Below are 15727 nucleotides of genomic sequence, written 5' to 3'. Positions count from 1 at the left end.
GACTATCTTTCGACGACATTTGCAGAGTAACATGCAGATACGGGTTCGTTTTTGTTTTTAAAAAACATTCTTCTCCGTCGGTTGGCGAAAGTTGCGAACTGGCATGCACGCGCGACTCGAGGCTTTCACCTGTCACGTGAATTCATCACCGGCAATACGTGGCTGAATGTTGAAAGTTTGCTGTTGCTTGACCGTGCAGTGGCACCGACGCGCGGAACACCGCCGCATGTTCACCGCGGCCTGCTTTCCGCTGCAGCTCCTCCTGGCTTACCATCTCACGTCTCTTCCTCTCTTCTTCTTCCTCTTTTCTACACCTTTACTCCTACCCCTTTTTTATCCTTCTTACCCCCATCCCTTGTGAGCTACTGTTGAGGTGTCGCTCACTGAAGCAGACAGTTACGGGGCTCAATTTTCTATTCCTTTCTCTCTTAAGAATCACTTCTTTCTTCCGCTGCAGCTGCTGCGACCACTCGACATGTTTGGCTAAACCACGTTCAACGTCGGCGTTCGTTTAATGCGCAAGACAGACATGCGATTTTTCGTGCGATGCGGCGTCACATGGTGCAGCGTGCCGCATGCGACGTTTTGGGACACACGGGGGCGAAGAAGCTATCAGCGGCAGGCTCCATCCCCCTGCGGTGGCTTGGCATGCAGGTCGAACGATTTGGTATCCTCGTAATGAGGCTCAAAACAAACAACATTACACAGCCACGTCTCGTTCCACAAAAAAACAATTATTAAATCGCATTCGTGAACGACAAGCACGTCGTAACCATGGCAACAGCTGATTATTCACGACTCCGACAGGTAGACCTAGCATCGCGGGCGCCGGTCGTCGCCTACGCCGTTCACACGCGAGCTCGTCATCGAGCGCTTGTTTTTGACAACACTATCAAACATTGCGCTCGTATGTAATGCGTTAGCATACATTATTACTTCATCGAAGCCATCGATGTGAAGAGCAAAGGTGGAAGTGAAGCGAGCCAGCGCAGAGACGCCGGTAGCTGCGTTTACCTGCGAAATGACCTTGCATCGCTGCTCACGATCTCCGATCTCGCTAGCGGTTTCAAAACGGGCGTTGTCGTGCAGAAAAGGCACACTTCAAGCATCACTTCATTCAATCCAGAATAATATCACGTCACCAGGGAAATGTACTCGATGTTTGTCACGCCGCCGCAGTCGGCGATGTCAGCAAATCCACACTCGCACCGCTCCATCGACTCGCGAGCCTTCGACCATGGGTGATGGGAGCGGCGACAGGAAGATGGCGCCACTAGCATCGTGACGCAACTCGTGGGCTCGCGCTGTGATTGGCTGCTGCCATGCATCGGTGCGATGCTGCGACGAAAATATATGGCCGGTTTGATACTCGCCGCACCGGCTATGCGGCGGTGCGAAGCGAAGATACGGCACGAAAAGTCACAAAACGTCACCCCTCCGGCAGTCGCATCGTCGCACCGCACGCCGAATCGCAGAAAAAATCGCACGTCTGTCTCGCGCGCAACGTGGTTACGACTACTCGTACGACACGTACTAAGCGCTTTGTAAGAAAAAAATATTGTTATATGTTTCACACCACGCCCACAAATTAATTTTTTAAGCTTTGATATGGTGGTTGCAGTAACACACGGAGCTTACCCTCAGCGCAGTCATTTCCACAGCGCGGCGTCCGAAGCGAAGCTCCGAGTTGGTCCAGTCATGAAGCAGCTTCCTGGACTCCTCCTTGTCCAGGTCAACGAGCCGCAGGGCCGACACGTTGGCCTGAGCCCCCTGGAAACGCGTCATGTCCAGCGTGTGCGTGTCCTGCGCATGAGACAGGGCCCGATGCGTAAGACACACGACATCGCTGTAATATATGTGTTCCAACGCCGCCATATTCAGACAAACGTCATAATGCCAGACTGCGGGAATGCGGACGACTAAGTACGGACAGTAAAATCATGCTTTAACTGCCACAGCCACGCCGCCTCCAACATTCCCTTCCTTCTTGTTCGCTTTTCACGTGGTTGTTGCGCAATCAAAGGCGGCCTGCGCGTTTCTCCACGCTTCAGCCCCGATCGCGGCACTCCTGGCCCGTTTTCACTCGCACGCAGAACATACGACGTGCGGGATGCTGTTATCGTATCAGACATTATATGAAACATCATGGCGGTGGCATAAGTTCATCTAGAGTGTCCTTACAGTTGCTACCACAATAAAAACTCGAGCAGTTAGTGGGTCGTGCAGCGTGCAGTGATACTAAAGTGGGTTCGATCTTGAAATGAAGAGTCCATATGATGTATAATGGTTTAGTCAACAAACGGCTGTAGCTCATAATGTAGTGGAGATAAAGAGAAATAAAAGGACGTGGCCCTGTCGCGTGATACGCAGAATAAAAATCGGTATTCAGTTAAAATGACAGAGTGGGTATCCAGGGCAAAGAAAAGAAGCCGATGATGACAGAAGCTTAAATAGGGCGAAGAAGTCAAAAAAGTTCAGGGAGGCATATGCAGGAAAAAAAAAAGGGTTGGAACACGCTAGAGCTCAATCTTAAAAAAAAAAAAAACAGGGAAGTGCACGTTATAAATATATACGTTTTATTGTCTTGTTAAATAACTTTAAGGCATATTTTTCAGTTTTTTTTTCCATACTAGATAGCTGACAATTATTATTTCGTAAACTTGAACCACTCCAAATATTAAACTTTAAAATACAACGTTCTGTGTCACCGTAAGTATAGTACGCTCATGTCCTTTGTGATGCGAAATAATAATATAAACTAGTATTTCACAATAAAACAGGTCATCTGACATCCGCCTTCGAAACTTACGAAGGACTCCGCCATTGAATTAGGTATGAAAAGGGGTAGCTTATTTACTTGATGTACGCTCTTGGAACCAATGAAGACAACTGGAAGAATACGAAAATAAAAGTGAAATTATAGGACTACCAGAGCAATATGTGGCGTTCATTCCAAATTTATCATTGCTCATTGCTGCCGCAATATTCAAGGAATGCGGAAACATAAAAATAATGAAGACAAGTGAGATTTACTTTCTGCCGCTTCACGGGAAAATAGAACGAGTGTTATATATTTGCTTAGACGCACACGGCTCTATTTGAAGGTTCATTTCACTCGTACGGGCATTCCTTAGCGCGCGCAATTCTAGTAGGCCACCACTACGGTTATTGTCGACTGTCTCGTATTCACACAGATAAGACGAAAAAAACAGAAAAGCACGTCTACATGAAGATGAGCTAGTTGCTAATTCACTGTAAAATATAGAAAAAAAACACTGCACCCAGCACGAACTTACCCGTGTCGTCTTCCTGCTGTAACAGCGTGTTTTTTTTTTCTTTTTCAGCTATTTGATAAAGAAAAGGGCTTGTTGATCCCGAACGCAGGCAATCTTTTTAAAATATTTAACGTAGCAGGTTAACTCTTGTTTAGGCATTACCTTCAAGTTCAAACTTTTGTTTTCTAAAATCTTCAGATTAAAATTTAAAGTAACTTCAAGTGTGTTTGCTGCCATGTTTGAAAACGTAAGTAAAATAGCTTCAGAAAAAAAGGGTACATATATTTGTACTGCTGTCTTCAGCTGGTACAAAACATTTTGAACAGGAATACTGTTTATAAATTTATTGAGGCTGTTTACTTTTCGAATGTTTTTGAGCTCTGTATGAACAGAAGAAATTTGTAGTTGCTGCACAGATAGCCACCATGCGTTTGTGTACTTATGCCTTGCACATGCAAAGGCAGCCTGCTTATTATATACTGCATCCAACGCTATTTCGCGACTACAGTGATTATCGCAGACTGCGATTAAGCTGCTCTCACAACTCCAGCTTCCCCTCTAAGCAATATAGAAAATCTGCTTATGCGCAACTGTAATGGCACGATAGCTAACCTCTTGTGGCTAAAACAATCAGCCGATATAGAGCTTGAAAGTGGTTTGTTGAAGAAAAGTTAATAATAACGGCAGCAAATATCTTTGTGTTGCAGCTAAATGCCTAGGTTCTGTTTAAACAATTTTGCAGACGTGCCGAAGGGATGTTTTCAAGACATTAATAGCACGTAGTAATCCAGCTACCAGCAAAATCTAGTTCACTGTGCGCGCACAAGACGTATCAAAATAACTTGACATAGATGTCTTTTATACCTCGGTAGATGGTACGACCAGTATGAGCGACGCCATTTTTGACAATCTTCTTTTTTTTTTTTGGGGGGGGGGGGGCATGTTGTATACGCAGTGAAAAGTGGTAGTTGTACCACTGTCTTGAAAAGGGTTAATTTCGTCCGGTGGCAAATGATGGTGTCGAAAGCATTTTCAGGAGTTTACGCATATGAATATACCGCGGTGTACCGTAGCAGTGACCAAAATTTCCGCAACTTTGGCGCAGCCGTATTTTCTTCAGGGGCTGCAGGAACCGGCATAAAGAATGACAGCATGAGCCACGATGATGGCCAGCCTCTTAATAATGCATGCTTTCTGCCTGTGCTGGCTTTGACGACATTCTCACCTCATAAACTTGGCAGCTTGTGTCGCTGTGGACTTATCAATATCGCGTCATTATGAAGTCGGTCGTAACAAGTAATTGCGCCTATAAACGTAGTAAGGAATGAGCCGTGACTTAATGAGTAATCGTTCAGGCATAGCTCTTTAATACATTTTGTATGCTGTAACGAGTAACCCATTTAGCCAGCCAACGAGGATATGCAATAGCTTGCTAATTGGAATTCCTCACCAAAAAGCAGAAAAGCTACCATGTAGGACCATAGGGGCACATTTTTCTGCACACTTAACACCACTAGGCGCAATTGATCAACGTAATTAAAAACGCCGCATTGCGTATAACCATCTTCTTACGCTGTAAAGAGCCCTGGTGAATGCATGCAGATATATACCAATCACCTTAGTCATTAAATAGCATAGTTTCTGCACTCGCACATGATTATATCAATATTTGTTTTGTTGTCAGGCGTATAGAGCGATGATAGCGAATTTATATCTGTTCACACAAGAAAAGTTTTCTCCGGCGCTTTGTGCTGGTGAGTGAACATGAACAGGGGGCGCGAAAATGTCAAAACAAGGGTATTTGTCTTGCGTATTACTTCTGAGAGAAAAACAGAACGAAAAAAACAGGATAAACTTTAATGGAAAAGAAGTCATATTAATGAAGGAGCCTTAGTCGAGAGCCCTAAAGGCCTTAGCCGCCTATTCTGCCTTGTTCATCAGCGCCTACGGGTGGGTAAGACCAAAGGAGACTCAATAAAAACCATAAACTGTAATTTCAAAACTCAGATATGTCGCCTGTTCTGCACTTCAGAACAAAAACGGAAAAAATTACAACTTAAGAACATTCATAAAATAAGAGAATAAGAGAAAGAAAACGATCTGTACGGTTGCAGACAGCTATAATGAAAGGATTCCTTTCCAATAAATTGTTTTAGGTTACTGCATTGGTGGTTTTGTGGTCCTCATTATCTCCATTGCTAAATGCCTTTGTCCTAATGCTGAGCTTAAAGAGGGAGGCTTACCGTCCAACTGGGTTCGAAACATAACACGCTAGAAACAGCAAGCATACCTTATTAGTCCGGATGAGAATGCTGGGGTTACAAAAATAGTCTTTATAAAAATTTCAAGCTGTATGAAGGTTTCCGGAGCAGCATATATTTGAAGTTGAGCTGTTCAATCGTCGCACCTCAGATGAACACCGAGTAAAAAGTTGCGTAATCTACAACAGCGGCAGAGCCATTGTAATCTGCACAAGTATTCAAATTGCGATATGAGAAGAAAAAGAAAAACTTACCAAGGAAGTAATGATGTAGTTGTAGTATTCGGTCATCATTCCGATTTCGGATGCCTGAAATAAATATTGCATATATTTACTCAGAAATACATACAACGGCAAAGACGCGTATTAATCGGTGAAAACACCTGTACATAGTAGAATAAAGTGGTAAAAATTATTAGCAAGCTAAGAGGATGATGGCTTCAATTTCACTTTTTGATGCTCATGGTACTGATAAACGAGACATATGCGCACTTCTTTTATTTAACCATCTTATTTTGTGTCGCTGAAATCCTTTGAAAAATGTTTTCCGAATCCTACGAAAACAATGTCAAGAAGCCCTAAAAAGAATGTTAATGTGGTAAAAGCAAACGCGTTGGCCTAATAGTCGCTTGGGTCAAAGATACATACTTCATGTTTCCGGAGCTTTTGACGCTCTTTAGACAATTTCATAAGATTTAAAATGTACAGTCGAGAACTTAAAAAATCTGATATTACAAATACGCAAGGAAGGAGACGTAAAACATTTGGGGAACTGCAGAACGACCAGATTTCTTCCAATCTTTAGGCAAGATTGAATAGGATAGGGTCTACGACAAAGACGCGGTTGGCACAGCATACGTGCACACAGACGTGATGGTTAGCGGCACTCGTGGGATAGCAAGTACTGCATCGATCTCTTCCCCAGTCTTCAGCTACCGACTCAAGTGGGATTGTGGCAGTTACCTTGGTGATCCATCACACCTTGAGCCTCCCCGCGGATATATACGGCCTACTCACCAATTGGCAAGTGGCATGTCTGGCTCTTCTAACAGATCTCGGCATTCCGAAAGCCTCCGACTCTGTTCTTTTACGCACATCCAAAGTAGCTGCACACAACAGCTACACCATACACTTGCTCTTAATCCCTCGTCATGCCTCATTGTCGGGTAATGAACGCGGTCGCGCGGTAGCTCGAGAACTCACCCTCCGAGCAGCCCCGCACAGTGAGGTGGCCAAGGCGTAGCCAGGTTCCCTGCTTCTCACATATCAGGAAGTCACACAGCATCAAATGCTCTAACAACACCAATACCAACTTCCACCAAAGTCCTTCACATGAGTGTCCCAATTTGCCAGCTGCAGTCATAAACTTTCTGCATCGGCACTACATGCATGAAGTGAGCCCGACTCATTACAACGATGTAGATCCAAGACGTGGCGCTATTCTCACAACCTTTCACGCCACCGTAGAGTGCACCACTGCCTACTTCCCTGCCCTCCCAGCAATCCTTCGGTCCACCCGTACCCCATAAAAGTGGAAAGGCACCCTTCGCGACGGTACCCGCGAGATCTGTTGTGCGCTCCTTCTGTGGGCCCGGGCTGTTGCAGAGGTTGCCATAGGCGTCTTCAAATAAGGAGCCTCCCCTTTTTTTGCATTTGAGTAATGAATCTCTTCACTATCACCCCATATTTACACAGGATTTTCGAAAAGGAAGATTCAAATGGGATACGAGACACATTCAACATTATTAAAATAAGAAAGCAAACTGGGTTGTGGAAATGATGATCCACAATAGATTGCACCCTACGTTGGATAAAGTAATTCAAGTACTTATAAATAGACAGAACAACACAAGATTCTGTATAAGATTTCACAGACCATGTAAAGGCATTCGACTCCGTAGAGGTACTAGAAGTTTTAAACGTATGGCATTATCAGGTAGTCACATTACGTATGTGCATACTCCAGCTAGCATGTACGATCATTACAGAACAACATGACTTTCTTAAGAAAAATGAACAGGAAAATGAACGTTCCGGTTCCGGTAAGTGGGTGTGTAATGTCTCGAATGCTGTTCGGTGCAATTATATACACATTATTTAGACTTACGTAATAATCCTACGTACACGTCGCACGGCTGGAGGAATATTTGGCCCCGTATCTGCTTGTTAATCTGCAAATGTCGTCGAAAGGCAGTCTTGTGTATGTAGAGAGTGAACAAAACATTTATTTGATGTTCTGCGCAAGAAAATTGGTGAATGGTATTCTGAAGGCGCTGCGTTAGAGTGCCTCGAGCGTGCAGTGGAGGCGAACGAGCGCATCAAGCCACATCACACGTGAGACATGAGCGCATCTGGCAGTTTTCTTGGAAAACAGAGTGCGTGGCTCCGAGATGGGTGTGCGCGTCCGTTTCAGAGGTGATAAGGTGTAGAACGCAAGGCGACGGGTAGGTGCCACCACCATTTCGTCCTTGCAAAGCGTTAGAAACACTCGCCTTTTCGTGCAAGCGTTGCATGGTCAGCGCAGCGTGAAAATCACTACGGTCCTTAAAAGTGCTTATGTATGCCTTTTCCAGTAAAAGGCGCACATGCAAAATATATACGTGTTGTTATGGTGCCCCAGGCCTGCGAATTATTTGCTCTTTAATTGACGATTGCACAAGTAGGAACGCTATATCATGAGCAACATTGATGTGCGCTGCGGATGAGGTCGGCCGTTTCAAGTACCCGGTGCGGTTTAGAGTGGACAAACTGACAAATGTACAGACAGACAGACAGACAGACTAATATTTTTGCATCGAAAGTCCCCAAGAAAGACTATCATCTTCAAAATGCGCATGGGCAGTGCGTAACGTGTATTTATCGAGAATGCATGCGTACGCCCTTAAAAGACGCTACATACGTAACGCGCACGTATCTTGTGTGCTGCGAAGACCATGCTGCAGCCCGTGCTGACTATAGAAACAGTGCTGCTTGGTTGTTTCGGGCACAACCGGCAGTAGCACGCCGAAGGCCAAGCCTCAGTTCACGTTGAATCGCCGATAAGAGCCTTTCATAATGCAGTGGAATTGTGCCGGTATTGTTTCTCGCATGAATGAAGTACACCTAGTTTTGAGAGAATATCAAATTCCGATTTTGCTCTGTCGGAGGCTGGATTACCGAGAAAAAGATCTATCACTGGGTACGTCACTCACAAGAGCCCCACCATAACGACTTTCCCAAATGGAAGCGCCGCTGTGTATATACGAATAGAGATACCACACGTAGTACTCAATGTGGCGGATTTGTGCACAGATGTTACAGAAGTGTTTGCGATCAGAGCACAGATAGAAAACCACCAAGTCAGCATTGCATCGGTGTATGCGTCACCTCACAAGAACATTTCCATCGAAAAGTTTTTGAAAGATCTGTGTCATCGTTGCCCAGCTCTGCGCGTCTCTTGTGGTGATTTCATTGCGCACCACACGTCATTAGTATACAAGGGTTTTGATGCACGCGGACGTTGTCTGGAAAATGCAATTGATAAGCTAGACAGGCATTGTGAATGATAGCAATGCAACATTCTTTAAGCCCCCAGCTTGTATAAGTATTATTGAATTGACTTTGCATTCAAGTGACGTTCAACTAACGTCTTGCACATCTCCGGACAAAATGGGCAGTGATCATTTGCCTATATTTACCATTCTTGCTGGCTATCATTTGACGGAAGCTAAGTCCTGCAACGTACCTGATTTGGATCGCTATAGAGAGCATCTAGTTCACCAATCAGGGGATATGTTTCAGGATATGCTGGCAAGCAAGGCGGCTGCAACCACTTTAGTATAGCTACCTGCACATTTTGCAGCCCCGGACTGAAAGCTCCGTAATTTGTGTGCGGCTAAAAGAAGGGCAGAAAAAGGCTTATGCGGAAAGGTGGCGAACCAACTAGCAAAACTCAGTTCAACAGAGTTAATGCAGCAATACGGCGACACAGCAAAATACCTCATAGAGAACAATGGGCACTGTTTTGTGAGAGTGTAAGTGTATTTACTACACGGTCAAGGATCTGGCGAGTAGTAAATAGTGTCGTAAGCACGCCCCAGTCTCCGAGACCATTTATTGCCCTCACGTTATTCAAGGGTACATGAATGCAATCTCTAGCCGTAAGGTTTGCTGACGTCTAAGTTATTGGAGGAGAAAGTGAACAATCTTACCGCCTTCCGCTTCATTCTACATCTAGGCCCGTGTGCTCAGATTTGGGTGCACGTTAAAAAACCCCAGGTGGTCAAAATTTCCGGAGCCCTCCACTACGGCGTCTCTCATAATCATATGGTGGTTTTGGGACGTTAAACTCCACAAATCAATCAATCAATTCATTCTACATCTGCCATCAACGCACCTTTCACGCTGCGGGAACTTAGGTCAGCCGTAAGTTGTCTCCATTGACGCTGTGCTCTTGGACATGAAGGAATCACAAACCAAATGATCTCAAATCTGCCTGCAGAAATGAAGAGCAGGTTTCTTAAACATTTTAACTGTGATTGGGAGTCGGGAAACATTCCTGGTATAACTATCATTTAAAGCGCACGAAAAACAGACAAAGAGACAAACATTCCTCAAGTCTGGAAAATCATCTGGGTTGTGCCAGTGCTGAAGCCAGGTAAAGAAACAACGGAACTGGCATCATATGGACCATTATCACTAACTTCGTGGGCAGCGAAGCTGATGAAGAAGTTGGCCTGCGTTCAGCTGACATGGTGTATGGAGAATCACAAAACATTTCCAGCATGTATGGCTGTGTTTCGACAGCAGTTGAGTGCACAACACAAGTTCTTAGACTTGGTGAGGCACATTGAACACCAACGAGAATACGGCTTTTCAACTTTGACAATACTCCTGGACGTTTCAAAAGCGTGAGACTACGTGTTCGAAGGTGCAATAATTTGTGGTCTTGTTTCTATGGGAATAACGGGACACCTTTTACGCTTTGTTCAGGCGTTTTTTTAGTGATTGCTCGATGCAGGAGAAGTTAGGGATATTCTTGATATTGTGCTCAGTAGCTCAAGAAGAATGAATAGAGTAGTGCCACAGGGCAGTGTCCTATCTCCAATGTTGTTCAATATGGCCATGTCTGGTTTACCTAATGCTCTCAAGACTGTGAGCAAGGTAGTACAAGTATGAATTTATGCCAATGACATATTCATCTGGCTGTATGCATATCAGCATAAGCGATTCGAAATGATTGGCGAAAGAGTTATACTCTCCGCACAAACCTATCTTAAATTTATTGAAATAACAATATCAGCTGAAAATTCTCAATTCATGCTATTCCCGGGCATGTGAAGATGAGAAACAAAGCTGAAAATATCATTTATTGATGAATCAATTAAGCATGCTAAGCACATAAGAATTTTTTGGAGTTGCACTAGGCACCAGTATGAATTCGCGACGGGCTGTAGGCAAGACAAACTCAGCGTTGTCACCCCGTGTAAACATTCCTCGAATGATGGCAGGAACAAGCTTGGGGAGCCACCCAACATCAATTATAAAGTTACACGCGGCACTAATTGTACATCGTGTGCTTTTCCAATTGCCTCTGATCGCTAGTAGGAATGGCTGGAAAAACTTCATCGTAAAAGCCTCAGAGTCACTTTGGTAGTGCCAAAGTTTGCAGCAAGCACAAGGGTGCTTCATGAAGCTCGTCTTCCGCCGTCACGTCTTCTCGCCTCTCAACGACTGCTGACACAGCTTTGTCGACTTGGCGAAACGAGTCCAGGACAAGCACTACTCAGTCGACTTCGGTGACGCATGGAGTTGCGAGCTTTCGTGGCCCTCGATCAACACCCTTCACCAGCTTAGCATCGATTTCCCCAAACAAAGACAACTTTGACAAGACCCGCCGTGGTCACATGAGGATGTCGACTGTCAGGGGACGATTTCACGGATGCACAGCAAGCGTTCCACACCCACAGTAAAAGTACGTTCTTTTGTACTTGAATATGATGAAGAAAAGTACGCCGATAATTTGAAAGTTTTCACCGATGGATCAGTTGGCATAACGCGCGTAGCAAGCATTGCAGCGTTTGTGATCCCATCTCTAAAGGCGTCCTAGTCTGTGCGACTCGAGTGCGTTGTTTCATCGACAGCATGTGAAAGCGTGGCAATTCAGGCAGCCCTAAAGAAACTGAAGTTCTGTAGGCAGCAACAAGTCTTGCTGTTTTCAGACAGTAAGCCCGCTTTGCAGTGGCTAAAACATACATATGTTTTGGATCGATGCACTCAAAGATCACTGCGAATACCTAAAGACCTGCATGTCATTGGTATAAACATCAAGTTTCAATGGATTCCATCACATGTTGGTATAGCGGGTAATGAGGCAGCTGACAAACTTTCACGGAGTGCTCTGGAGCTTACACCAATGAATAATGCTCCCAAAGACAATCAGCAATCATACGAAAATCTGTCAATACGCATTTTCACTCGTTATGATTGACGCCTCACCAACCACGTGTGACAAAAAGGCTATCAAGGAAAGAGGCCTGCTTGCTTCATTGAATCCTAACGTGGTCAGCGCGTACACCAGTGGGGATCCACAAGATCACACTCTCCGCGATGCCCTTGTGCCCGAAGTGTAAGGAAAACGGTGATATCGAACACTATTTGCTTAAGTGTCAAGAACTTGAGAAGGAACGGCAAGGTTTATTTGAGGAACTGCAACAGTTAGGCTCACCGTGTGACAGTGTGACTGATATTGAGTTTCCGCGTGGTCACTCGATGTTGAGAAAACAGGTGCCGCAATTTCTCTTAAAATTTTCGAATGCTACAAACCTCGCATGTGACTGGTGATAAGTGACAATAATGTGCAGTGAGGTAGAGTACCGGCGCAATACTGCATATGGAGTAGCACACAGGCCACCATCTTATGCAGGCTACGTCGCGCTATGCACGATTTTTATTTTAAGAGCCTGCTCGTGCTTAGTTAAAAACAAAGGACATTAGCTACAATTGCCAAAAAGGAAACCGGGCGGGGCAATTGCCTGCAAATTATGCAAGGCTAGACCTGCCGGCTACCTACAACATCCGTAACCTAAACCTTAACACGTATCTTGCGACATCTCGAACAAACGAGAAGCGAGAACTTATGATGGAAGCTGCGGCGCCCGACGCCGACCACTACATTGAAACCGCCAAACTGATTCAAGTCATGTATACTTCACATCGAAATGACAAGTCGATTGCCAGAGCATATGTCGATGCAGGGTTAACACCACCCATACTGCATACTTCCTCAGTGGGCCCTTCTCACACACATGTGGACCAAACTAGTTCTTATGCTATCGAGGTTCCCATTACATCCGTACTGGCAAAACTAGTTGTCATTTGTGATGGTCTTGCAGCTCTTCAGCCATTCGTCGAGATGCAGCACCCATCAAGCGTCCTCTACACGGACACGACGCAAGCTGTTCGCGCACTCCGTCGCGTTGACCAATCTGTTGGTGTAGCAGTGGATTTTAACAGGTGTTCTGCAGCTTATCCATGCTCTCTTCGAGTGTGCTAGATTCGCCGACTTGGTGTTCTGTCTCATGCAGCTGAAGATGCCGTTGTGACCCTGTGACTGCTGTGTAACCCTTACCTTTGCTCCTGCTTCCACCTCCTGAGACTGTGGACGTTCACAAAGAAAATCTTCGGGGCACCACGCAAGCTATGCTAACTCCGCGTGGTCATACCTTCCGAGTGGACTTACTCGTCGAGAAGAGGTATTGCTCCGAAGGGTTAGCGTGAGTGCAGCTTTGATGCCTTCAGTCTGCGCAAAGTAGGGCTACACCGACACAACCTCAAGCTGCCCATTCTGTCCCACGCCGCTGCGGAAAGTACACCTTGACCACCTTCGGTGGACATGCTCTGGGCTTCAAGCGCCTCGTCGACGCCATCTGCGGCGTGCAGCACTCCAGCACAGTAGGCCGCCTAACTTGCACTAGGCCGTCCGTTCTTGCGCCCATCGACAACAGCCAAATGTCCGTGGACACTATTCTGTCAAGTGCCCGAGAGAAGACATTGCAACAGAAGGTGACAAAAGTTCTGTTGAAATTCCTACGCGACAGGGACTTGAACAAGCGGCTGTAACAGCAATGTCACACACCGCGAAAGACAAGACTGGACTATGACTGAGTGTGCATGCGTGTGCTGCTGAATGTGCTGTGTTTATCTCTCTACCCCCTCAGCTCTCTATCTTTCAACTCCCCTATCCCCCTCCCATGTGCAGGGTAGCAAACCGGCTGCTTATAGGCTGGTTAACTTCCCTGCCATTCCTTTCCTCCTATTTTCCTTTCTTACCGTCCAAACCACAGGTCCCTCCTTTATTTTATGGAGGAAACGAAGCTACACAATTTTATTCAATATGTATGGATGCTGTAGGGCAAACAGCTGCAATAAAAATTTCTATGCCTCATAAGGAACGAACGAGTGACAGGCTACGGAGACTTGAAGGTAAGACCACACTGCCTGGTGTGTACCAAGCGAGAAAGAAATTAAGGAGAAAGGCTGGGATGTTAACCAAGCTATAGTCTCAGTTGGGTTGCCTTACAAAAATTATAAAATGCCTCCGCGGCAGGTTGTGCGCGGGAATACATTAGTAACTTTTTGTTTAGTCACTTGGGAAATGACCTTGAGTAAAGAAAAGAAGCTTGGTCGGTACATTTATTTCACGCTGAAACATAACATGCTTTGAGCTTCCTGAGCTGTAACTTTGAGAGTGCACCTGTCACAGTGGTATATTAGCTATGGCGCTTGACTGCTGACCTAAAGGTTGCAAGATTGAACTCCGACCGCAGTGGCCGTCTTTTAAAGTAATGCGGCGTCGCCTGAGGCATGTTTACTTCGATTTATTTGCCCGGAACAACTGCGGTAAAAGTTAACTAAACCCTTCTTTCAAGCGTCTTGGTGTGACGAATATGGGACGCTCAACCTCCGATAATCTCCTTAAAAGTGCTGCCTGTAGATCGAACACGTCTAGAAGTCAATCAGTGGCTGTAGGAAACACTCAGCCTCATTTGCGACCAATGTGGTTAGCACGCTGTGTTCTATCCAGCGTATCATCGCTACGTCATTGAGCACCTTCGTTACATAGAGTGCTCAGCTTCAAAGCTGTGCGTTCATATAGCAAATCCGAACATATATAGTAGATGCCAATGCGCACATTGTATGCACTCAGAAATGATGCTAGCAATGATCACACCCAACGCCATGATCGGACACTGGGCTGACGACCGATGGCCTGGCCACCAAGGTCGTTGCCAGGGTATCGGCCAGTACCAGCACACAGATCACGGAAGCCACTTTATCGGTGGGGCTTCTGTGCTTCTGACGTAGTAACTGACTATCACTCGCAAACACTCACATATAGCATAACACGTGCCTTGTGTAATGTATTGTATCACCGCACTGTGAGCTAAAACGTTTCTGGTGTGCTTTGCTCAAACATACGCAATACATTGTCGTAGGAGAATTCCACCTACGTAGAAAAAAAATATAATACAGGAAGTCTTCAAATAACTTGATTCGAAAAAAACGTACCAATACCGGACTATTTCGCAAACGATGTTTCGGCCAGGGGTGGCAATCGTGACTACTTATCGCCATACAGGTGAATTCGGGAGCCATGGGGTAACATAAAATTGTGAATAGGGATATGCTGAAATTTCAGTGATTTGCAGCTTAGGTTTCCAATGTGTTGCGCACTACATGCTCGTTGTCTTCTCATTGAATCAGGGACATTCCTTTCCTTTTTCTTGGCTTAGACACAGCAGTAAAAGGCGTACTTTACCCGTAAACCAGTAGTGCTTCTTGTTAGGGGTGAAGCTCTTTATGCTGTGGCTTGTGCGTCCCCGTTGTGCGTTACCGCCAGTGACACTTACCCGAAAGAGTGGGTATGTGCCACAGTAGATGCGAGAGGCATTATGGTGGTACTTGGAGTGTTCACTAGAAGGACGCACGGACGGATGCATGGACAGACGTACAGACAGACAGACTAGCAGACGGAAGAACGGACGGATGAACGGATGCACGAACTAAGGGACACACAGATGGACGGACGCATGGACGTATGGACGGACGATTGCACGGACGGACGCATGGACAGACGTAGAAACGCACGAATGGGCGCACGGATGGTCGCACGAATGGACGGAAGCAAGATCGAACGGACGGACGAGCTGAC

The 15727-nt window shown here is 45.6% G+C and overlaps 1 protein-coding gene across 1 annotated transcript in view; it reads right to left on the bottom strand.

Moving 5' to 3' along the window:
- LOC119174229 (glutamate receptor ionotropic, kainate 2) overlaps positions 1 to 15727 on the bottom strand; it is a 269581-nt gene that overhangs the window by 132932 nt on the left and 120922 nt on the right. Inside the window, exons 5-6 of the mRNA XM_075895948.1 lie at positions 5791 to 5844; positions 1639 to 1803 (exon numbers count right to left, since the gene is read on the bottom strand). Of these exons, the coding sequence (XP_075752063.1) occupies positions 1639 to 1803; positions 5791 to 5844 (219 nt within the window). The remainder of the gene's footprint in view (positions 1 to 1638; positions 1804 to 5790; positions 5845 to 15727) is intronic.

This window comes from Rhipicephalus microplus, chromosome 5 (genome assembly GCF_043290135.1).
Source record: "Rhipicephalus microplus isolate Deutch F79 chromosome 5, USDA_Rmic, whole genome shotgun sequence".
Taxonomy (NCBI): domain Eukaryota; kingdom Metazoa; phylum Arthropoda; class Arachnida; order Ixodida; family Ixodidae; genus Rhipicephalus; species Rhipicephalus microplus.
The sequence above is the reverse complement of the archived record's forward strand: the minus strand, read 5'-3'. Positions and strand labels throughout refer to the sequence as shown.